At 34.9% G+C, this 25636-nt stretch overlaps 2 protein-coding genes across 3 annotated transcripts in view; one reads left to right on the top strand and one right to left on the bottom strand.

Annotated features, from left to right (window-relative positions):
- The first annotated feature begins 931 nt into the window (after positions 1 to 931).
- On the top strand, positions 932 to 17204 carry LOC132552792 (PAX3- and PAX7-binding protein 1-like). 2 transcript variants are annotated; one of them, XM_060216988.1, is made up of 19 exons: positions 932 to 1157; positions 1514 to 1686; positions 3066 to 3168; positions 3604 to 3733; positions 5274 to 5389; positions 5628 to 5692; positions 7092 to 7276; positions 7958 to 8147; positions 10116 to 10233; positions 11220 to 11295; positions 11486 to 11598; positions 12044 to 12243; positions 12999 to 13149; positions 13366 to 13484; positions 13756 to 13832; positions 14053 to 14119; positions 14390 to 14536; positions 14872 to 15026; positions 15244 to 17204. In XM_060216988.1, exons 1-19 carry the CDS (start codon positions 932 to 934, stop codon positions 15317 to 15319), a joined length of 2487 nt encoding a protein of 828 aa, XP_060072971.1. In that variant the 3' UTR covers positions 15320 to 17204. The 2 variants fall into 2 exon arrangements, with proteins under 2 accessions (XP_060072971.1, XP_060072979.1); XM_060216996.1 differs by lacking the exons at positions 14872 to 15026; positions 15244 to 17204 and having other exon boundaries at positions 14053 to 14172; positions 14390 to 14473.
- Positions 17205 to 22539: 5335 nt separating this feature from the next.
- The window catches only part of LOC132552724 (midasin-like), a 110249-nt gene continuing 107152 nt past the window's right edge, over positions 22540 to 25636 (bottom strand). Inside the window, exon 103 of the mRNA XM_060216920.1 lies at positions 22540 to 25347. Within this exon, the coding sequence (XP_060072903.1) occupies positions 25216 to 25347 (132 nt within the window). The 3' untranslated portion in view covers positions 22540 to 25215. The remainder of the gene's footprint in view (positions 25348 to 25636) is intronic.

The following is a 25636-nucleotide window of genomic DNA, read 5'->3' as shown; positions in this document are numbered from 1 at the left end:
CAACTTAGTAAAGGTTATGTCATGTTTGAGAGAGACAAAATGTGCGCTATGAATAGAAGGGAACAGAATTAATATTGATGGGCAGAAATGGCAACTTTGAAGGAAAGTAAGGATTCAGAGGAGACAATGTCGGAAGGGAGGTTGTTCCAATCTTTTATACATGCATCTTTTTTCAAGTAAGGTTCCCTTACTGCGTTTGCATATTTCACCTGAGGGTGGATAAGGAACTTATAGGTCTTTTCTTTAATGTTAGCAGAAGAAACTTTGATTACGATTGCATCTTAGGAAGCCTAGAGTGGTGTTGGCTTTTTTTGTAATATTATTTATATGGGTATCTCACTTCAAATCTGACTGGAGGATAATACCAAGTTATTTTGCCTCTTTTACATGTTTTTCATTATTATTCAGAAATACAAGTCTTCGGATAAACAGAATTTTTCACTTGTGCCGATGTAAGGTGGCATTTATTCATCTTTTGCCAAGATATTCCACAAGTGCAATTTAATTAAAAACTAGCTGGGCTTACTGAATGAAGTATGTATTATCACAGACATATATAACACATAATGTGATATATACGTCTCTGGTATTATGGTTTTTGTCCAAACTTTTAAGTTTTCTGAAGGTTTCTACGTTTGAAAGCATTTCATGTCTTCCTTTTTTCGTTCTGTATTTACTTTATTAAACACCATGCCTATGCACGCGGGTTTATAACTCAGTTCTGTAATTTTCATTGAAACATGCTGATTGGAAACTCTACATATCACGTTTGTTGAAGTACTAAGGCGCAGACATTTAGGTACATATTTTGCCTTAACACCGGTAAGTCCACCTTGGCGGAACCCAATGAAAGAACGTCGTTATCTTTTTCGTTATGGTCGATAGTTGTAAGTAACGGCGTAAACTTATCAAGGTTTATTCCACAAGCAAAATGGCGGCGACATCAAAGAAGCCATGGCGAAATTTTAGACGAAAAGCTGCCGATGAAAGCGATTCTGAAGAAAATCAAAATGATCAGCAAGATGACGATATGGAAGCAGAAGAAGAAAAGAGTGCTGTCGACATTATTGTGAAACCCGCAAAAAAGAAAAAGAAGAAAAAAGACAAAAAAGATTCTGCGAAACTTCTCAGTTTCGAAGACGATCACGACGTTGACGGTACGTGCCTTTCAACATAAATATTTGGATATGTACAGCTTTATGTCCCCTATCAATTGAAAATAGATAATGTTTAGTTTGTAAGTGTTACGTCTGCGATAGTGTACTTTCTATTTGGATAATATTTGTTAATATACAGTAGTAGAATTGAATCCACTGACACTAAGGATGAAATAACCAACCAGTTGGAACATAATCTTTCAATAATGGTCGTTGTATGGACCATTCCTTAAAAGCCAGTAAACTAATGATAATGTCATGCTTTGTTTAAAAATGATGTGCTACTTTTCACACCTATGCATTATCATGAACTGAGGAAAAATTATGCAAAATGACAGTACTTCTCATTTACATAGATGGGGATGTTTTCAAAATCAAGAAATCCAGTCAAAGCAAAAGATTAGCCAAACAACTGAAGAAGGAGAAGATGAAAGAGAAAGAAGAAATTTTGAAAGCTAAGGAAGAAAACCCTGGCCCCAAGGATGTTTCATCAAAGAAATCTGAGGAAGAAACAGATGAAAAAATCAGGGTATGTTTATCATGAAAATACATTTGAAGGTTTGACTGATAACATGTGATTTTGTGTTTGCAATACCCTTTAAGATATATATTTATGTCATGTTGATCTACTCAAATCTACATATGTGCTCATTTTTATACATGATGCCAGTTTATAATTAAGTTCATGTGAAGGCAACACCTTTTAATCATAGAAAAAAAGATCATGTCATATATAGATAGGTATTCATGATGTTTTTTAAGTTTTAGGTCACACATTCTGCATCATTGTCATAGACCACACATTGCAGGCTGTCCAGCGTCCCTAAAATTCCTAATTTTTTTCAGTTTTGCTAAAATTAATAAAAAAATGAAAAATTCAAAGGAAATTCCTAAAAAAACCCTAATTTTTCACTCCAGTTCCTACTTTTTTTTATATTTCTTACAATTTACTGAAAATGTTTTCATTAAATTCATACTTAAAATGTATTTTAATGTAGTCTGTAGTTCTAATTCAGGGTAGACAATGAAAGGCATTTGACCAGTGGATCTATGTACCCAGATTGTTATTGGTTGTGACTGAGTGACAGATGTGTGATTCTTAAGGTCACAGCCAACGGCAGCTGGGACACTGAAACCCTGGAAGACACCTTTCCTGCAATTAAGGCATTGTATGTTAGTTTCTATTTTGTCAAATTTGCAAAGGTAAGTCAGTTTAATGCTTTCATACTCCCTATTCTAGTAACAAAATTGCTAATTTTAGCCCTAAATTTGCGCTAAAATTAGCCCTAATTTTTTGTCAAGAAGTGCTGGACAGTCTGCACATTGTGAATTTTTAGACATAGCAGTTTGTATAAATATGAACAGCGACCCCAATTGATAAAATTAACATAAATGAATTTGGCATCAAATTAGCTGTTCAAATTTGTCAAGCCATACATTTCAGTTATTGGCCAAGTTTGCAGTCAAGATGTGATTCCTTGTGTATGTAAAGTCTTGATGGTTTTCAAATGCTTCAGTCAAACGTTCACTTTCAGTTTTATCATGTTTTAATTAGAGCTTTTATTTGACACTGGCATTGAAAGTAGGATTTTAAGTATCTCATCTCAGGTTTTGGTGAATACTCCTGACTTTTAATATTCTGAAGACATGTCTATATGATATCATATGTATGGAGAATGTGCAATTTGATAAGCCATGGTTAATTCAATAGCTGTAGTTACTGTAGGATATCCAAGTAAATGTAAATTTTTAGATTTTATGCTTAATGCCTAATGGACACATATACCATGTGCATAATAAGATATTTTCGTATTCCAAATTGCTAGTGAAAGGCTTACAGACAACAAGGTAATTTTGATTATTCATACTAAAATTTTACTCCAACTTTTATGTTCTTTTTTCCCCCAGCGATTGAGAGAGGAGTTCATGACATTAAATGGTGATGATGCTGCAGCTTTGGATATGGACAGTGAGGAAGAAGATAAAGGCACTCTCCATAAGTTGTTAGGCAGTAAGTGTCAACTTTTACTATTCACACACATATCTTTTAATAAAACTTTTATCTTTACAAAGTACAATATTCAAGCTGGAAGAAAATATTCAAGTTGTAAAATTGTTTTCAGAATGTATTTGTCTTTTTCCGTTTTTGTTAAAATTTGTAAAAACCTATGGGTAATGCTGTTGTAGTTTAAGAAAATCTAGAGAAGGTCTAGTGCAAGAATTTGACTGGATTTCAATGAACTGGAGGTATATGTATGGACCAATGACTTCCAAGTACTATAATGTTGTTAGCCATTTACAGGTTTATAGCATACTATCCATGGATTTGTGCTTCCAAGTGTATGGTTATTTTCAGCCTAAGCACTAGGTGAATAATATGTGTTATCCACCACTGCTTATGTTTGTTGTTCATTACCTGTACTGAGAAATTTTACACATTTTACAGAGGGTGAAATACCAGATGCCAACATGATCCACAATATAAGGAAGAAGCGACAGCAGGCCAGAGATATGGGAGACTTTGTGCCTTTGGATAATGCAGCTAAACAAGAGAATTCCTCCTCTAGACTTGTCAGGTAGGTAAATGTACTGTAGAGATGTAGCTAGATAATACAGCTGGCTGGTATTTGTTAATAATTGTCAACCATTAGCTGTAACTTGTTAGGTCAAGAAATATGGAATTATTTGTTAATGCTGGAAAGATATTCACAGATCTGAAAAGCTGTTAGAAACATTATTAGGACATTTCATCCATGGTGTTATTTAGAAATATAGTCATAGGTTATGTATATTTCATTATTTGCAAACTGAAAGAAAATTTTTAAGCCACTGTAGAAACTTGTTTGATAGCAGTACTAACAGCGAGCTGAAAGTGTCGGTTATAAATTATCTAACATAACAATTGGCAGCTTTATCATCCAAGTGGAAAGTAAAATCAAAGCGAGGATAAATGGGAGAAACAGGAGGAAAGTTTTAAAGAGAAAATAGTGAAAGTTGTGTTAGTTGTAAAAGTGACATTTAAGCTATTAATGAAACACTGATGATCATGTGCAGATGACTTTTAGTTGGATGAAAGTGAAGGATGAAGGTGAGTTGATATTGTACAAACTAGGCAGGTTTTCACTTTCTGTATGGTTGTAAACATATACTTCGGAGTAATGCCATAAATGCATTTTTAACTATTTCGCATGATTGCTGTGTTGGGTTTTAAATTCTTTTTAGCCCACCATCTATTCAAATAGATGGTGGGTTATTCAAATCGCCCTGCGTCCGTGGTCCGTCCTCTGTCCGTCCGTCCGTAAACAATTCTTGTTACTGCTATTGCTGGAAAAGTACTGGATGGATCTTTCTCAAATTTCATTTGCAGTTTCCCCTTGGTCCCTAGTTGTGCATTGTACCTTTTTTGGACTGATTCGAATTCAAGATGGCCGACAGGTGGCCATCTTGGATTTTTGATGTAAAAGTTTGTTATCGCTATTTCTTGGAAAGTACTGGATGGATCTTTCTCAAATTTCATATGCAGGTTCCCTTTGGTTCCAAGTTGTGCATTATATCTTTTTTTTGGACTGATCCGAAATCAAGATGGCTGACAGGCAGCCATCTTTGATTTTGAGAGTAAAATCTTGTTACTGCTATATCTGAGGAAGTACTGGATGGATCCTTCTGATATTTCATAGATATTGGTTTCCCTTGGTCCCTAGTTGTGCATTGTACCTTTTTTGGACTGATTTGAAATCAAGGTGGCCCACAGGCAGCCATCTTGGATGTCGTCAGTAATACAGCACAAGCATATTGTCCATATGTAACTGACTGCTATCTAATAATACTTTGGGATCTTTTTCAAATGATATTTGCTAATAGGTGTTTAATAAAAATATCTTGTGCCATCATTGAGTACATTCAATGAAGACCAGTTCATGAACATTTACAACACCTGTAATACACAAAAAAAATAAACAAATCTTCAAGAACTGAAAACAGATCCTCAAATGGTGGGCGCCAAGATCCCTCTGGGATCTCTTGTTTTTATCTGAATAGTGTTGTCACTTTGCTAACAATTTTGTATAAACCTTTTTAAATGAAACTAATATCTTGTTACCTTGTGAAACTTTGTAGAGAGGATGACAATGATAAAAGTGAAGATGATGAAGAAGGAAGAATGGACTTCTCTGTAAATATGGCCGCTTTAGAACGACAACGAATTAAGGATCAATTCTTGGCTGCAGAGCATGGTAAATTGAGGCAATATAGCTTGTGGCAGCAAGAATGAGGGAAAAAAGATAACATGAAGTTAAAGGCATTTATAATTTTCAATAATTGTGATAAAACAATCTTTAATAACAGAGGTTGTAAAACTTGAATGTTTGAGATTAATCTTATTAATACCTTGTTTCCACATAGAATTGTAGATTGTTGAAATTATCAAAACAGGACTATTTTATATGATTTGAACACTGAATATATAAACAGGAAGTGATGAGGAGAGTGACCAGGAGAGGGAGTGGGAGGCACAACAGATCAAGAAAGGAGTTACAGTAAGTGACCTGTTGTCAACCAATGATAAATCAACTTCTTAGTCTTGGCTACTTATGGCTTGAAACTGGAAAGTGACAGTTTTCAATTAATGACAAGGGTACATATATGAACGTTGCCTGAAAATGAATACTCTTGTAAAATGTATGATGCAGCATTCTGATTTTGGGACACAAGTGAATAGTAACCATGGAATGGAAAATTGATGTTTATTTAAGGAATGGGAGCAAATTTTCATCCTCCTTCAATACCACTGTAGAGCTTTTAAATTTTTTTATAGAATGCAAACAATTTTTAAAATTTATTTTTGTTTGAAATTGGCATGAACTTCCATTTGTTATTAAACACAATTTGGTTTACAATATTGTCAGGTTTGCATTCTTATCTGCTCCACATGAAGACATGATTTATTGATTGATATTACTGACATGTACAGATTAGTTGGTGGAGTTGAAGGATTTCTTACATTTTGAAACTTAGCTGGGCAGCTGTGACCTAGTGGTCCTTCAGCAGTGATTATTTCTAGATTGTACTCTCTGAGTGGGAAGTTTTATACTTGGGACTTTGATAATAAATTTCCATTCAGAACAAAAACTCAAAATTCTATGGTAGTTAGTACATATGAATTTTGGTGATCATGTGAAATGCTTTGTTCAGGTACTTTGAAAGTGACCTTTATAATATACAGTTATATGGTTAAAAGTTGGAAACAGACAGTATATATGTATAATCTGTGAAGGTGATTTAAGACATCTCTGTCAGCTGTTAGGGTAATACAATCTTACATGGGTCTGTATACCATGTACAGAGATCTCTCAACCCTAGTGTAAGTATATATCTGGTCAACACCAGGCTTGGAATAGACCCAAGATTTATTATTTCTCTCATAGATTTAAAAAAAAAACAGTATCAGGTTGTAAGTTAGGAAACATCCAATGTCAAAGTCCCATGAAATGTGTGTTGAAATGGATGATGTTATCAATTTGTAACATGGTCATGCTACATAAAATGATGACATTACCCTGTTGTAAGTAATGTCATATCACATGCCAGCTGTCCTTCCCTACCCCATGTGAGATGCTTTCTTGTCCCTATCAACAAGGGGAACATTCAGTAAGGTATGTGAGAAAATTCTCACTTTTCTGATGACATATAAACTTATGATAAAACCATGGAATCCAGATGTAAATGCTCCATCTTCCTATGTCATTTGCATTAACCTTCCTTGATGGGGCTCTATTAAATACTGTTGGGTATCCATCTTTGATTCCTTCATGATCTTCACGACCAAAGACAACCAGTATGTTTACTCTTTCCCACTCTGTTGGAATTTCTTATGAATGTGAGAAAATGTTCTCTTCATAAACTATTTGTTATAGCCTCTTTTAACATTGTTATCAGGTTGGACAGCCCGTGGAGACCAAAGCAGAGGATCAAGAAGTGTCTGATGATGGAACAAGTCAAACTAATGGCTACACGTATCAGTCTACCAACAACGTCACATTCCAACCTTTCACTGCCATGTCCAAAACCAGCAACCTCACTGATATTAACATGGATGTCATCAAAAAACGTCTTAAAGAAAGGTCTTTAATGTTTGATAATTTCAATTTTTTGAAAACTTTTGTCTTTCCATTATGATTATTTAAACTTTTACTACTGGCAATTACATATATATATTTGACTTCAGCATTGATCATTGATGTAGTAGCGTCCCAGTTCAGCATTGATCATTGATGTAGTAGCGTCCCAGTTCAGCATTGATCATTGATGTAGTAGCGTCCCAGTTCAGCATTGATCATTGATGTAGTAGCGTCCCAGTTCAGCATTGATCATTGATGTAGTAGCGTCCCAGTTCAGCATTGATCATTGATGTAGTAGCGTCCCAGTTCAGCATTGATCATTGATGTAGTAGCGTCCCAGTTCAGCATTGATCATTGATGTAGTAGCGTCCCAGTTCAGCATTGATCATTGATGTAGTAGCGTCCCAGAAGAAAATAGTGGTTATTTATAGGTAATATTGTTTTTTCAGTCTCATTTATGTGGAAATGGATTGACCTGATTTTAGTTAATTATTGTAACCTGTCTGTAATGACTTTTTAAATAGAACAGAGTTTTGTACATTACAGGTTTAATCCATGAATTCAGGGCATAAATATCTGATAATATCTTCCATAGTGTTAATTGCTAGTATGTACTTTACAAATGTTTATAGGCTTGGCAACAAGATTTGTCAGATTTCAGCCAAAGTAAGTTTTTTTATTTAGACTTGATTCAATGGAGGAGGTCAGCCAGCGTCACACACAGGAACGGGATACACTGGTCGCTGACATCGATGATGCTGATCAAACCACTGTCACATGCGAAGGCAGTGTTGATTCATTGGAGAAGCGATATCGCTTCTTCCAAGAAATGAGGGGGTATGTGAGAGACTTGGTTGAATGTCTCAATGAGAAGGTGGGTTCATAATGCCTGTTAAATGTCTTATTGTGATATTGTTGCCCATTTTCACAAATTCAATTGTATGTTGTGCAGCATTTTCTGCTTGTAAATCCTTTACCAGACTGGTTATTGATAGGGACAGATGGCTGTCATTCTTTATAGGGAAGGTAGATTAATCTCCCCTTATTATATTGGCAGTCACCCTGTCAAGTCCAGGGTGATGAAGGATTACATAAAGGATATGCCATTTTTTTTTTTGCCATAGGACAACTTGACATTGTGAAGACGGTTGTGCTTCAGTCATGAACGGTTGTTTGATGCTTTTGGAAACCTTTTTGAAAAATATATGAGTCCCAGTAAAAATTCTGTCTAGTGTCATTGAAACTACTTGGAAGAAATTTGTAATTATAGTGATATATTTTTGCTTGAACGAAAGCAAAATTAGAAATAAACCAAAGGGCCAAGTGAGGTTATGCCATGCCGCAGCGGCCGCCGTCCGTCCGCCGTCGGTCCTGCCGTCTGTCCGTCCTGCATCCGTCAACTTTTCATTTAAACAACTTCTTCTGATATACCGAAAGGCGTAGAATTATCATATTTGGCTGGAAGGTTTCTTTGGTGAAGCCCAACAAAGTTTGAGTTCAAATGTGTTAAAACCTTTAAATAACATCTTCCAAAATACCGGAAGGCCTAGAATCATTAAATTTGGCTGGAAGGTTCCTTTGATGAAGCCCATCAAAGTTTGCAAAAAGAAATGACCTTGACCCATATTCAAGGTCAAAGAGGTCAAATGTGTTAAAACCTTTAAACGACTTCTTCCAAAATACTGGAAGGCCTAAAATCATTATATTAGACTACTATGTTCCTCTTTTGTGTTCTACAAAGTTTGCTTAAAGAAATGACCTTAGCAAATCTTCAAGGTCACAGGGGTCTAATGTGTTAAACATTTAACTCATTTCTTCCGAAATATTGAAAAGCCTAGAATCATTATATTTGGCTAGTATGTTCCTCTTTGGTGTTCTACAAAGTTTGCTTAAAAAAATGACCTTAGCAAATCTTCAAGGTCACAGGGGTCTAATGTGTTAAAACATTTAACTCATTTCTTCTGAAATATTGAAAAGCCTAGAATCATTATATTTGGCTAGTATGTTCCTTTTATGAAGTCCAAGAAAGTTTGCAAAAAGAAATGACCTTGACTCATAGTCAAGGTCACAGGGGTCAAATGTGTTAATCGTTGAACATATGCATAGATATATTTCTGTTTGTCATAAAGATCCAGGTGAGCGATACAGGCCCTCTGGGACAAATGTCCATTTTGATGGCAGCCTTTTCATATTGTTTGGGTTAAGATTTTGTAATGGATGGGGCTTTGAATTCTGTGCTGTCTGGTAGATTGGCTTTGTTATTTATTGTGAAACAATCTAAGAATCTGAGTGATTTCGAAGTCTTGTACTCTTACTTTTGTAATCTACATTTTGAGAACCCATAAATCTATTTGTAATGGAATAGATATACTGACAGTTCACAATTACTGTAATTTGGTTTAGGAATTATAACTGATTGGAACCTCACAGAAATGTCAGTTTATGCAATAAAATGTAGTTTTTATAGCCCCTACAAAATCTGAAGGAATGAAGGTAATAATTCATGTAGAACATAGTTAAACATTGTACAGATAATGTTTGATATAAAAATATTACATGCAGAAATCTGTTTTTGCATGAAAATAAGAAAACATTAGGAATTAGTCATTGGTAAAAGACACAGAGTAATTGTGGCTTTACTTGTCAATTTATAAGAATACAACAGTTTGCTGCAGGAAAATAATTGGATACTTCACAAGAAACTGAATGACCTACCAGTAATTACCAAACATTTACCGCACTAGAAAACCAAAATTCACACTATAGAAATAGGAAATGAGTACAAACAATATTAAAACTTGCTGAATATCTGATAATAAGGTACATTGATTCTATATAACAGGTACCCATTATCAATGACCTGGAGACAAGGATGTTGAATCTGTTGCGGCGCCAGTCAGAGCAGTTGGTATCCCGAAGACAGCAGGATGTGCGCGATCAGTGTCAGGACTACATGACAAGTCGGTATCCATCTACAGTCCACTGATGTGTATGTCCCTCATGGTTAAATATTTCCCCACCAAATATTGTGTCAGAAAGTTGTGTTATTTTGCCTGTGTAGTCAGATATTAATCTAATTACTGAAACTTTGTTAAGGAGATTGCAAACATCTACCTGATTGTTTGAGAATGCAAATAACCACAATCTCTCACAATCTGATTTGAATGCTAACAACTATGTTACAATATTCTGGAATCAAAGTTTAGTATGATATTAAGCCATTTTGGTTTCAACAGCCAATATGATTTATACAGTCTGCAACTTTTAAAGATGAGATGTTCCTAAAAGACCTTAGCAAAGTTTTGTTTTTTATTTCAAATGAAATGAATTTCCTATATAAGTTGTATAAATTCCAGCTAATGTACAGTCATATAATGAGACTACAATGGGCCTGAATTGATAGAAGTCAAAATTGAATTACTTTACATCAAAGCCATCTTTATGTTGCAGCATTAACGGCATTGTATTTGGGAAGACGGTCATTTGTATTAGTTTGAGCATTTTCAACATAATGAATGTATTTTGTAATAAAAATAAAAGAATATTTAGAATTGAAAAAGAAACATTGTCCTTTCAAGGGTTCTTAATATAATGTCATTTTTGTTGTTCAAAATTGAAAAAAAAAATCTGTTATTGAAAAGAAAATTTTGTAATTTGTCGATCTGCTGCACTGTAACTTATAAAGAAATGGGTCAATGGTAAAAAGTGAAAGTCTCCTCCAACAAGTCTTCAGAGTTTGTCATTTGACTCATCAAAGTGAGTGTATATTACTAGGAGTACCATACTCCAGTTTAAGTATCTTTTCAGATTATACAGGGGTTGAATACAGTAGAATTCTTTCATAAAATTGTTCAACAGTAGCTTCACCAACCAAGGTTATGTACATGTTTTATTGTGTGAGAATCATTCATCAGAACCAACAGTAGAGATGTTTTTTGCTTTTTAGGTAAAGCCAAAATTGTGATGGAATCTTCTGAAGGACAGGCCAAACAGATGAGGACAGCAGAGCGTGAAGCTAGAAGGTACATTACCAACTTTCACATCAACTTTGCCTAGGAACATAGATTGTGCTTTGTTGGAAGCTTAATTCCCTGCTGAATACATTTTGTAAATAATTAAAGAACATTTCTTGTAAATACAATAAAATTCAGCATATGCCCTAAGAAAGACTTGCTGTGCAAAATTTTTAGATGTTATTTTTGGCTTACAAAGGTCCCGAAGACGAAGAAAGCGAGAAGTAAAGAACATACGAGGACATCATGAGGGCCTTTCATCTGATGATGAGGAAAACCAGTCAGAAATTACCAAATTCAATTTAGAAAAAGGTAAGATGTGCATCGGAAAACTATCTCGTGAAGTGTGACAAAATATTCTATATTTCTTAAACATGCAGCCATTTTTCATTTTCCAGAGTCCTCTTTTCATTTCTTTATACCTTTCTCTTGGTGCATCCACACAATGAATCAGTCGATGCCAGCAATGACAAGTATTTTGTACAGTCAACCACATAGTATGTAGTCAATATTAAAGCTTGACCAGGACTCTCTCAAGTGATGTTACACATGGCCAAATATCACCTATGGGATGAGTTGACAAGAAGTACTAAGCTTAAAAAGATTGTCGTGTATAACCAAATTTTCATCTCTATTTAACATTTCGTACGGAAATTTCAATGGGCTTGAGATGGCAACAAAACAAAAGTTTTAGTATATTATTATTGTATTAATTGCTTTTCGTTGCTGAGGTATTTGTTTTCTGGTCTATTTTCAGAGGTCATTGATACAGGTGTGGAAAGGCTGTTTGAAGATGTCGAGGATGATTTCAAGGAAGTGTCGTGTGTACGAGAACGATTTGAATCTTGGAAAGAAGAATATGGAGAGACTTACTCTGAAGCCTACATCGGACTCTGTTTACCTAAGCTCTTCAATCCATTTGTGCGACTTCAGTTAATTCAGTGGAATCCACTTGAAGTATGATCCGTTATATATTTTACCTGTTAAATGAATTGTGAAATTTCTTACCCAGGAAATTCATTCATGCCAGAGATGATGAAATGGTTGGATTTCAAATCACAACGTGTCCTGATATTGACTGAGGAATTTGTGTAAAAATCAGATGCAAATTTGAAAGATTCCAATGCTTGTTAGACAGTGAGTGAGTGACGTCGGTTGCGAACATCATTTTCAGTCACAGTTGATATGCAGCGTCATTTCTTTCTACAAAATGACTCTTCTTAATGGTTATTGCTAAAATCGGATTTATCATAAAAAGAAGTCAATTTTTTGAATTAGTGAATATTCATTAATGAATATGTAAAAAAAAACAGTGAAATTTGTTAACAATCATTTATTATAATAACAATTAATTTGACTTTGATTGAGTTGTGCTGCTGAAAATCAATCACGTGAATCAGTGATACTGTTGTTTCCCCCCTTAAAAGTTCTGCTACAGGTGAGATTAGAAAGATTTGTGAAGGTTTGACTTTGTAATTGCCCAGGACTTACTTTAAAACTTAGCTCCAAGTTTTTAATATGTAGTGTGATTGAAGATATACAAATTCAGGTATTGATGTCATAGGGTTTCACAATATAATCTGAAGAAAATAGACAATGGGGTAACAATATTTACAGTTATGAAAGCATTTACAATATATTGCCACTGATGTGATTCTAGATAGGTGTACTTTGTTAATTCAGATTTCAAAGCAAAGATTTTGATATTTTAGGCAAATGGCCAGGACTTTGAAGATACCCAATGGTTTGAGACGTTGGTTTTCTATGGCTGTCAGCCTGAGGACACAGAGCAGGAAATGAACAATGATGACATCAAACTTTTACCGACCATTGTAGAAAAAATTATTGTCCCGCGAATAACAGGTATATATTGCTTTATTGTCTCTGGCATAAAAATTGACAACACCTTGTCTTTTAAGTGTACAAACATCAAGAGAATGGAAAATTTTTACTATAAATTGGAATATTGTAACTGGTGTAAAGACAAAGAAATAGTAGAGTGGGCTTTTGAAAGTTAGTAAACACAATGAGGTTGAAACAGTATAGAATATATATCTCTACCAAATGCTTCTGTAATAGTGTTAGCAGAGACGGTATGGGACCCACTGTCTACCACTCAAACCTCACGTCTCGTCAACATGATCCAGCGTATCATCAGGGACTATCCATGTGCTCACCATTCAAACAGATCCATGCAGGTATGTGATAACTTAAAAGTTAAATCATCGTATTAAAAAATGGAATGCTTAGAAACTCTTTGCTCAGATTTTACAAATAACTGTTCAAAAGTTTTACAAATGTTGAGAAAGATGTAGTAACTCATGTACACTTAAAAGAATTATACTTGTTAACGTTGAATGTCAGGCAATAATGTATGAAGAAGACAAGTTTGGTTGGACTAAACTTAGTGATGTACACACCCAACAATCAGTGTGTATAATCTCTCACAAGAAGTTTTCTACTTTACAGAACTTACTACATGCTGTTGTGAAACGACTGCAGAAAACCTTGGATGATGATGTCTTTATGCCTCTCTATCCAAAATCGTATGTTATCATATATTCGATGTTGAATGATCTTTTGAAAAACTGAGTTTTTTTTTTCTTCAAACTTATTTCGTTAAAACAAAGAGATTTTGAATTGTAAAAAATCCTACAATATAGCCTTCCAACAACATTGTTGATAGTGAGTGAAACAGATCTTATACAATGATTGATTAATGCAAATAGATAATATATAAATGATAGTAATAATTTTGTTTTCCAGTGCAATAGAGAATCGATCATCTGGGGCCGCTGTGTTCTTCCATAGGCAGTCCTGGACTTGTATAAAGGTTTACACACATCTAGTCAAGTCTGAATAATGGATTTACCTCAAAATGAAGGCGTAAATTTAATCTTGTATCTGTATAGAATTTTCGAAATCGAATATATTGATGCATTCAAATTTTATAATGGTGGTATTATGCATGAAAAACATAAATAAAAAAGCAATTAAAAATCAATTCTGTTCACATTAGTTCTTTTCCATTTATTCAGATTTCACAGCGATACATGATCATTCTTCTGTGTGTATTACTGACATCTCTATTTTTCCATTTCAGTTACTAGGCAGTATTATGAGTTGGCATGGTATTATATCGACCAGCATTCTACAATCCTTAGCTCTAGATGGCCTTCTCAACCGCTACGTTATCCTTGGGCTTTGTAACTCTGTTTTGAACCAAGAAACTATACAGAAATGTCACTCGGTGAGTCATGAAAATGCTAAATATTGGCATTGATAAATGCTATATAGATGGAAAATGGTGATATTTTTATTTGATGATAAGTTACGATGCGGTAACATTCAGTTCTGATGTTTTCATAAGCAAGTGTACAACAAGCATTAGTCAGAATGTTCTCTTCAGTCTAAAATAAATTTATTTTCAGATGATAAGCTGTAAGCATTGTTACCAGTTCAGATTAAAATCTGTAGATGTCATACTACCAAAGATCAGATTAATAGACTTGCCAAGTCTGATCAGCTTTACCAAATGTTATCAAATAGGTAATGACTAGGGATAAATATTCGGCATGTTTCCAGATTGTCTCTACATTCCCAAAGGAGTGGTTTACCGGCCTGGACGAGGAGAAGACTTTACCCCAGCTGGAGAATCTCTGTAAATACTTGGTGTCTGCAGCTAAAATCCTCGAAAAGGAGATAGCTGCATCCAAAGACATGGATAAGAAAGACCATAAGTATGTATATATTGTGTAAACCTTTTCTTTGTTACAATAAACTTTCACTTAAATTTCAAAGTTAAAGTATAAATCGGACTCCTCTGTATTTGTGGCAGTCATTATGTATATCAGTCAGTGTTTCAATCATGTTTTGCATGTAAGTCTCTTTTGAGATGGATATCAAGAACTCATTATAAGATTCAATTTGATTAAAAGTATTTGTTGAAATTTACAGAGACATGGTAAAACAGATCAACAAAATGCTAGTAAATGTTCATGCCCTGAATCATGCACTGAGCCTTCAAGTCTGATGGGAATTTATCATAATGGAAGGATCTACTGAACTGTGATGTGTGTTTACTGGACTGTGACAAGCATTAGCATACTGTCTTGTGTTCACTGAACTATGTACATGTTTGTCGTGTACTCATCAAACTGTGACATAGTGTCCTCTAACTGTAACATAAATTCATGACTGTTATTTTTTTCTTTCTTGAATTATGTCTGGTGTTCTTCCAGCTGTGTTACAAGTTCACTGAACTGTGACATATCCTTTAAAACAATGACTTCTATTAATGAAAATGGCGAAACACTATTACTTTAACTGTAACTTATAGTTTAGAAATGTTACTGTAACTTGTGATTCAGAAAAGTAGTGATTCCGGGCAAATTTGTTACAAGTCATTCTTGATGATCCCACTGGATGTGAGAATAAAATGACTTGATAAAATATGTCTCTTGAAAACTCTTCAGCCAACAGTAAGGAAATCTCGATACCGAAAAGTGAGGTGTTGGAGTGGTTTTTGGGGTTGTTGTTGGGGGTTGTTCTCAACCTCAAAGTGACTTTTTTTAGTGTTTCTCAAGGAAGTTCTGGACTGTCTCGTGTCTCTCTACATCTAAAGTGACTTTCTTCAGTGTCTCGTGAACTCTCTCCACATCCAATTCATGAATCAGGAAATTCAGTGGTATCTTGTGGACACTGAACTGACCTGCTCTTTTCAAATACATGTGTATCAGGGATATCAGTTTGATTCCAGTACATCAGAAAGTGATCTCTTAATTAGGAATGTACAGTACAAGTTTATGCCATTGTTTAAAAGCATCTTGTTTGAAACTTGATCTATTTAAGGACCAGAGAAAGCATTTGTCTTCCTATAAATCGTGTTTTAAATTCTGACAAGATTTCACGATAAGAATATATTGAAGTAAATCCAAATGTACATTTGCATTAATTTTAATATTGTACATGTATTATAAATTGATATACCATGTCTCCAGGTCCTGTCTGGAATGTCATTTGTATCCTAAAGAAAATAGTAAAAAATGTTGCTTGTTGTTTCAGTGTTTGTTGATGACTGTTGGAAATCACTGACTTACTGTGTACAGTATAAGCCTTAGTTTTATTGTTGTCTAAGTAGGTCTCTATGTAGATAGTGTTCATTTATGTATCACACGTCACCTTCATTTCAACAGCAAAGGTCATGGAAGTTCAAATTTTTGCAATAATTTTTTGTCCAGGTTACAACTTTTAAAAATACTAAAGAGGAAAGTTGCTGTACACTCGAAAAGTGCAATGCCTTGTCCTTGGATCATAGCAACTTCCACCTCAAGTTCAAAGGTCAAATAAAAGCAAACCTTTAAAGAAGAACAGTGAATTTCAAAACTTTTATTCTCACACACCTAATTTATTTCAAAAGCTAATGCTTATGTTTGTTAAAACAAAACTCTCCTAGTTATCCAATTGAAAATATTTAACTAAAGATGAATTCAAATTGGGCTGTAGAAATAAGACTGTGTAAAGTTGTGTGTAAAATTTAACAGAGTTACTCCCCTTCTAATATATGTAGTTATCTCTCTCTTTATATAGCATTTTGCCAAATATGCAAATTATTTTTGACCACAGCTAGGATGTTGCATCAAAAATATAATTGAAATCAACAATTTTTAAGGGTATGTGGTTAGGTGGTGGGCTGTTTACATAGCCAATCCACAAAGGTTCCAACCGTTGAATTTTTAAAATACATTTTTTATTGCAAAATTAAAAAGAAAAAAATTGTGCTTCTTGGTACTTGAACTCACCATGCTTATGTTGATTGTCTGATGGCTAACCAACTTGACTATTTAAGCTAGATGACACTATGGAGCATTTCTTGTATTTAACGTTAACATTGAACAGATTAAAACAATACTGCACAACTCTTTCTTATCTTTTATTCTTATTGTATAACAAAGCTTGTCAATGTATAAAGAAACTCTTCCATTTGTAACAGTACTAAATGTATCTCGTATTTCAGTGTGATATAAGAATATTATGAATTGGATATCTTCTGATCTATATTATATGTCCCTGCATTTCTTTTTGATTCTGATTACATTGGATTAGTTAAAACGTTCATAAGTTGACAAAACAAAAACATATGGATAAACTTTAGGGTCACATATTTGTGCAAATTACTATCCAATGTAATAGTAATTATATTACATTAATACAATGTTAGTATCTTTAAATATTTTATAATATTTTGTAATACCGTGTATCAGAAAGTTATATCCCTGTATTATTCATCATTAGATTGCTGCAAGAGGTCTCAAATTCCATATATCTATTAATGGAGGAAAGCTTGCTACACAGACCATTTTTATAAAACATACAAACGATAATTTGTATATGAATAAATGAATCAAAATGTTTTGTTGCATTAAATCAGGAAAAAAAAAACGAAAATGAAAGTACTTTGAGGTCACCTCCACGGTGACCAGTCTCGAAGCAACACCTTTGCATGATGCATGCATGGAAACAAAAGAATAATAGATTGATTGCGAGATCATTCATTATTTTGAAATACTATACTGACCAGAAACAGAATGGATGCACTGACAGTCAAAAGGTAAAGGATACAAGTAGGATGAAAAAAAATTACAAGAAAAAATAATTCATGCATCCATGTACATAGTTCAGTACCTTTAATATTACTACTATGCTGATTTGTAAATTGTGATAAAATATACATAATGTTAAAGTCATTTGATTGATTTCTTTATCTGTACTAGATATCAAATTTCATTTTTTAATTCACAAATTTTATATATATATTTTTTTTTTCAATACATGTACATTAATGTAAAATCAATAGTTACAATGAAAGTGGATTCTATCATACCTGTTCAGGTGCATGACAATCCAAGCATTCAACATCAGAATATCCTCACGGCATGAAATATATGGATAATCCATTGGATCCCTCAAACTTGAGTGGAACATGGAGGACAGCTTTGCTGGAGTTTTTCGAATTGGTTGTGTCGATAGCTGAGTAGTGATAGACTCTATTGAGTCCTAGAAGAAAAGAATTCACTTTCTGGAGCCACTTTTCTTTGAAAACAACATCTTGTACTGCAAATTCCAATCATTGCAACCTTGCAGTGTTTCCTGCTGATATGGGGATTATCCTTTTTAGCCCACCATCATCAGATGGTGGGGTATTCAAATCGCCCTACGTCCGTGGTCCATCCATCCTTAAACAATTCGTGTTACCGCTATTTCTGGGAAAGTACTGGATGGATCTTTCTCATATTTCATATGCAGGTTCCCCTTGGTCCCTAGTTGTGCATTGTACCTTTTTTGGACTGATTTGAAAACAAGATGGCTGACAGGCAGCCATCTTGGATTTTGGAAGTGAAAGATTGATCATTATTTCTGGGAAAGTACTGGATTGATCTTTCTCAAATTTCATATGCAGGTTCCCCTTGGTCGCTAGTTGTGCATTGTACCTTTTTGGACTGATCTGAAATCAAGATGGCTGACAGGCAGCCATCTTGGAGTTTGAAAGTAAAAGATTGTTACCGCTATTTCTGGGAAAGTACTGGATGGATCTTTCTCAAATTTCATAGGCAGGTTCCCCTTGGTCCCTAGTTTTGCATTGTACCTTTTTGGACTGATCTGAAATCAAGATTGCTGACAGGCAGCCATCATGGATTTTGAGAGTAAAAGATTGTTACCACTATTTCTGAGGAAGTACTGGATGGATCCTTCTGATATTTCATAGGTATTGGTTTCCCTTGGTCCCTAGTTGTGCATTGTACTTTTTTTGGACTGATTTGAAATCAAGTTGGCCCACAGGCCGCCATCTTGGATGTCGACAGTAATATAGCACAAGCATATTTTCTTCGATATTCTATCATATTGATTCAAGACCAAGTCCATTATCCACCTGTAACTGACTGCTATCTAATAATACTTTGGGATCTTTTTCAAATGATATTTGCTAATAGGTGCTTAATAAAAAAATCTTGTGCCATCATTGAGAACATTCAATGAAGACCAGTTCATGAACATTTACAACACCTGTAACAAACAAAAAAAAATAAACAAATCTTCAAGAACTGAAAACAGATCCTCAAATGGTGGGCGCCAAGATCCCACTGGGATCTCTTGTTAGCCCACCATCTATTCAAATAGATGGTGGGTTATTCAAATCGCCTTGCGTCCGTGGTCTGTTGTCCGTCCGTAAACAATTCTTGTTACCGCTATTTCTGGTAAAGTACTGGATGGATCTTTCTCAAATTTCATATGCAGGTTCCCCTTGGTCCCTAGTTGTGCATTGTACCTTTTTTGAACTGATTCGCATTCAAGATGGCCGACACCTTCTGTATCTGTCTTTTTAATACACCTTCTGTATCTGTCTTTTTAATAAACCTTCTGTATCTGTCTTTTCAATACACCTTCTGTATCTGTCCTTTTAATACACCTTCTGTATCTGTCTTTTTAATACATCTTCTGTATCTGTCTTTTTAATATACCTTCTGTATCTGTCTTTTTAATTCACCTTCTGTATCTGTCTTAAATACACCTGTATCTGTCTTTTTTGAAACGCCTTCTGTATCTGTCTTTTTTAAAACGCCTTCTGTATCTGTCTTTTTAATACACCTTCAGTATCTGTCTTTTTAATACATCTTTTGTATCTGTCCATTTAATACACCTTCTGTATCAGTCTTTTTAATACATCTTCTGTATTTGTCTTTTTAATATACCTTCTGTATCTGTCTTTTTAATACACCTTCTGTATCTGTCTCTTCAATACATCTACTGTATCTGTCTTTTTTATACATCTTCTGTATTTGTCTTTTTAATATACCTTCTGTATCTGTCTTTTTAATACACCTTCTGTATCTGTCTTTTTAATACATCTTCTGTATCTGTCTCTTCAATACATCTACTGTATCTGTCTTTTTAATACACCTTCTGTATCTGTCTTTACTACCGATGAAGGGAAGGTGTGAACGTTTCAAGTACTGTAGTACTGAACAAAGTATTGATAGTATTGTATTGAAGTACTTCACCAATCGAATTCCTTAAATTTATGCAACAAGCTCTCTGATTGGCAGAGCCAAGTCTAGATCGATTGTGGGTGGAGCCAGGTGAAAAAATACTGTGCAGACATCGGCATTTTACAAACACTCGACTGTCGCGAGAGGTTAATTGGAAGAGTCCAAGTCACAGGTGGCTTCAGATCAGACCTAATTGGGTTGTCCCATTTGTTTCGTTCTACACCCAATGATACTTTTCTTTTCCATCGATGGTACAACGAGAAAACGAAAGTTACTCAGTACTAAACTAATTTACGTACAAAATATATATCAACAGGTTAGATCACTGGGACCGGAGAATTCATAACATCTTAACAGTGAATGTAGTCATATAGTCATTCTGTACTAGTTTTATTTATTTATTTATTTATTTTTTTGAAAGGGGGGGGGGGGGGGGGGGGTTGGCTCAAAATTTTTCGGTTTAAGCCCAAGCTCTATTATATGTAACAAAGAATTACGAATTACCTGGGACCTCCTGATATATGCCGATAATTCATACTGCATTAAAAAATAAAGGAATTCTGTGGTCCCATATATTTTTTATTTTATTTTTTATCTTTCCATCGAAAATTATACATATCCGCAACATGTGAAAAAACTTTGAAGTTGGTTGGGCGGAATATCTAGAGCATTTACTACTGCAAGTTCCAGAAATTCTGACACAAGTCGGGTATATTTGCCCGAAGCCTCTGTCTCATGACATTGAATACATATTCAGTTACGTTGTATTCCGGGGAATAAGGCGGCTGAAAAACCAGGGACACGCCATATTCTTTCAGCATATTTCTTAAAATGCGCTCTCCCTGTCTATGGTGATGGAATCCACAATTATCCATCACAACCACATCGCCTTGTACAAAAACAGGATTCCCCATATCGTTCGTATCGGACATAATTTCGTCGAAGAAAATTTTGCGTACTGTTGCCGTCGTCGGACATTTTTCCAGCGATTACTTAGTACTTGTTATGTAACTGATAGTGTACATTAACTCCGCCTACCGGAACAAATTGGGTGTCAGATCAACTATTCAGGTTGTCTAAACTCCGCCCCCGACCAATCACAGAGGTCGTTGTATACTTGACTCGATTATTTGAATACTTCAATACAATAGTATCAATACTTTGTTCAATACTATAGTAAGTGTGTCGTTCACACCTTCCCTTCATCGGTAGTAATACACCTTCTGTATCTGTCTTTTTTGAAATGCCTTCTGTATCTGTCTTTTTTAAAACGCCTTCTGTATCTGTCTTTTTAATACACCTTCTGTATCTGTCTTTTTAATACACCTTCTGTATCTGTCTTTTTAATACACCTTCTGTATCTGTCTTTTTAATACACCTTCTGTATCTGTCTTTTTAATACACCTTCTGTATCTGTCTTTTTAATACACCCTATGTATGTCTTTTCAACATTTTCATGCTTACTGATTAAGACTTTTTCACCAAATATTTACCAAACAGATGGAGGAAGATGTAGGACAATAGGTAATCACAAAAGGTCACAATGAGGCTTTGTCAGGTGATCTAAAAAGTTAATAGTAAGAACGAAAACAAGTGAAGTTAGTTACCTGCCCCACCATAAATTTTGCTATCCCAAACATGTTTTTGGTTGTTGATGTGTTTTAAAGAATGAATTTGGGTAATGCAAAAATATTTAATGAAAAAATCTCAATAAATAAGAAAATACTGAAAGGATGCATTTTACCATACTGGTAATGAGAAGTCCCCATGCCCAACCTAAATTTCCCTGCCTCAGACATATTTGAAAAATAATTTGAAATGAAAACAATCAACAAAATCAGTGAATTAGGATGAAAATAGCAAAATGTGTCACTTGACCTTAATAGCCAAGTGATTAAGATCAGCTAACATCCGTGGTATGTTAACAATTCCTTTTAATGCCATTTCTTAGGAAGTGTTGAAAGGAAAATTCCCAAACTCGATTTCTAGGTTTCCTCAGTCCCTAATTGTGCTGGTTTAATATTGAAATTGACCAGAAAAACGACATGCTGACTGGTAGCCATCTTGGATTTTGACATTTGAAGTTTGTTATCGCTATTTCTCGAGAAGTACAGAAAAGATATTTCTGAAATATGATGTGTAGGTTCCACTTATTACCTAGTACTGGAAAAGTAAGTAAGTAAGACATATTCAAGAAACACCAATCATAATTAAAAAAAACAATACTACATTTCTTAACAAGAAAAAAAGGCTTTAGAATACACTAACAATTAGTATATAATCAGGCACTCCTTAGAGTCATACACACAAACTGAATTCATGCATCCAAAATTTCACTCTACTCTTCTACTCCACAAACATGACAATCCCAGTATCAACAGTACTGTAAAACATACTAAAACAGTTGTACTTGTTCACAGATTCACAATTTTAACAGTCTTGTAATTATTTTGAAAAATGCTGATTGAGTCTATATACTGTGATATATAATGACAAGAGGCCCAGAGGGCCTGTATCGCTTACCTGCATCTTTATGACCAACAGTACTATATCTGTGCATATGTTCCACGTTTAACACATTTGACACCTGTGATTCCAGGCTTTTTGATATTTCAGAAGAAATTGTTAAAACGTTTTAAGACATTTAACACCTGTGACCTTGCAGATTTGTCTAGGTCATTTTTTTACGCAAACTTTGTAGGACACCATAAGAGGAACATAGTAGCCTAATATAATGATTCTAGGACTTCCAGTATTTTGGAAGAAGTCGTTTAAAGGTTTTAACACATTTGGCCTCTGTGACCTTGAATATGAGTCAAGGTCATTTCTTTTTGGAAAATTTGTTGGGCTTCACCAAGGGAACCTTCCAGCCATAAATAATGATTCTAGGCCTTCTAGTATTTAAGAAGAAGTTGTTTAAAGGTTTTAACACATTTGACTTCTGTGACCTTGAATATGGGTCAAGGTAATTTCTTTTTGCAAACTTTGTTGGGCTTCATCAAAGGAACCTTCCAGCCCTTTGGGCCAGGTAAGCTAAAAATATGTTTAACATGTATACTCAACATCTCAAAGTTCCTTTAAAATATTTGTGAAATTCAAAACAGAATGTGAACAATTTTAAATATCTTTATATATTCAGTCAAAGTTCAATTGTATTTTGACTGGGTAAATCTTTAACATTAGAATGGTTCTAATGAGTAATGACACCACAGTAGATAATATTCCTCATGACATCGCAATAGATAATATTTTTGATGACAACACAGTGAAAGTTCCTGATGACATCACAGTGAATAATGTTCCTATTGAAATCACAGTGGATAATGTTCCTGATGACATCACAGTGGATAATGTTCCTGATGACGTCACAGTGGATAATGTTCCTGATGGCATCACAGTGGATAATGTTCCTGATGACATCACAGTGAAAGTTCCTGATGACATCACAGTGAATAATGTTCCTATTGAAATCACAGTGGATAATGTTCCTGATGACATCACAGTGGATAATGTTCCTGATGACGTCACAGTGGATAATGTTCCTGATGGCATCACAGTGGATAATGTTCCTGATGACATCACAGTGAAAGTTCCTGATGACATCACAGTGAATAATGTTCCTATTGAAATCACAGTGGATAATGTTCCTGATGACATCACAGTGGATAATGTTCCTGATGACATCACAGTGGATAATGTTCCTGATGGCATCACAGTGGATAATGTTCCTGATGAAATCACAGTAGAAGTTCCTGATGACATTAAAGTGGATAATGCTCCTGATGACATCACAGTGAAAGTTCCTGATGACATCACAGTGAATAATGTTCCTATTGAAATCACAGTGGATAATGTTCCTGATGACATCACAGTGGATAATGTTCCTGATGACATCACAGTGGATAATGTTCCTGATGACATCACAGTGGATAATGTTCCTGATGGCATCACAGTGGATAATGTTCCTGATGAAATCAGAGTAGAAGTTCCTGATGACATTAAAGTGGATAATGTTTCTGATGACATCACAGTGGATAATTTCTTGATGACATCACATTTATGATATCACAGTGGCTAATACACAATTTATATTACCATGTAAGGCAAGTCAAAGTAACATACCAGTATTCCAAAGAATTCTTTTTAACTTACCATGCAACATATAAATTATCTTTCACTTGAATGATTAATTGCTGGACAGAAACAGCAATCATGTGACTTTGCTTGGTTTTCAAACCACCCTATACCAGCTTAAACCACCAAATTATCTGATGGCATCACACTGAAGTAACAAGTTTGAGCCATGGTCTGAGGATGTATTGTCTGATGGCATCACACTGAAGTAACAAGCTGGAGCCAAGGTCTGAGGGTGTATTGTCTGATGGCATCACACTGAAGTAACAAGTTTGAGCCATGGTCTGAGGGTGTATTGTCTGATGGCATCACACTGAAGTAACAAGTTTGAGCCATGGTCTGAGGATGTATTGTCTGATGGCATCACACTGAAGTAACAAGCTGGAGCCAAGGTCTGAGGGTGTATTGTCTGATGGCATCACACTGAAGTAACAAGCTGGAGCCAAGGTCTGAGGGTGTATTGTCTGATGGCATCACACTGAAGTAACAAGCTGGAGCCAAGGCCTGAGGGTGTATTGTCTGATGGCATCACATTGAAGTAACAAGCTGGAGCCATGGTCTGAGGGTGTATTGTCTGATGGCATCACACTGAAGTAACAAGCTGGAGCCATGGTCTGAGGGTGTATTGTCTGATGGCATCACACTGAAGTAACAAGCTGGAGCCATGGTCTGAGGGTGTATTGTCTGATGGCATCACACTGAAGTAACAAGCTGGAGCCAAGGTCTGAGGGTGTATTGTCTGATGGCATCACACTGAAGTAACAAGCTCAAACCATTGCCTGAGGGCATCACACAAAACAGTGGGCAGGGAGTTGATATCACGTAGGATAATGTAGAATGGGAAAGGAAAGTGGTCCATATAAGATTTAATCTCCGGCATCTGAAGAAAAGATCAACAATTGCTTGGAATAATGTCAATGACTGGACTGGCCTAAGTTTCATTAAAAGGTTGTCAGCACATTCAGGTTAGATATGAATAAATGGTGTACATCTAGCTATGAAAATTGAAAATAAATACATAGAAATTCAGAAGAACAGTTCTTGTGTTTCTATATAACAAATGAATCCTTAAAGAAATTAGTTTTGTAAAAAAAATGGAACTGCTAAATATCTAAATTTATATTACATGTCATGTACTTACTTATCAGCTCATCTAATGTAACTACTTA

This window comes from Ylistrum balloti, unplaced genomic scaffold (genome assembly GCF_031769215.1).
Source record: "Ylistrum balloti isolate Yb309-2 unplaced genomic scaffold, AGI_CSIRO_Ybal_v1 Utg369634, whole genome shotgun sequence".
Classification (NCBI taxonomy): domain Eukaryota; kingdom Metazoa; phylum Mollusca; class Bivalvia; order Pectinida; family Pectinidae; genus Ylistrum; species Ylistrum balloti.
Note: the sequence above shows the minus strand (reverse complement) of the source record. Positions and strands in the feature narration are given on the sequence as shown.

Excerpts from the sequence above, each read along its gene's own strand:
- LOC132552792 (XM_060216988.1), top strand. The coding sequence starts at position 932 with ATGGCGGCGACATCAAAGAAGCCATGGCGAAATTTTAGACGAAAAGCT. Across the intron at positions 1,158-1,513 it reads AGACGATCACGACGTTGACG|ATGGGGATGTTTTCAAAATC; the intron begins GTACGTGCCTTT and ends TCATTTACATAG. Across the intron at positions 13,150-13,365 it reads TATTGTCCCGCGAATAACAG|TGTTAGCAGAGACGGTATGG; the intron begins GTATATATTGCT and ends CTTCTGTAATAG.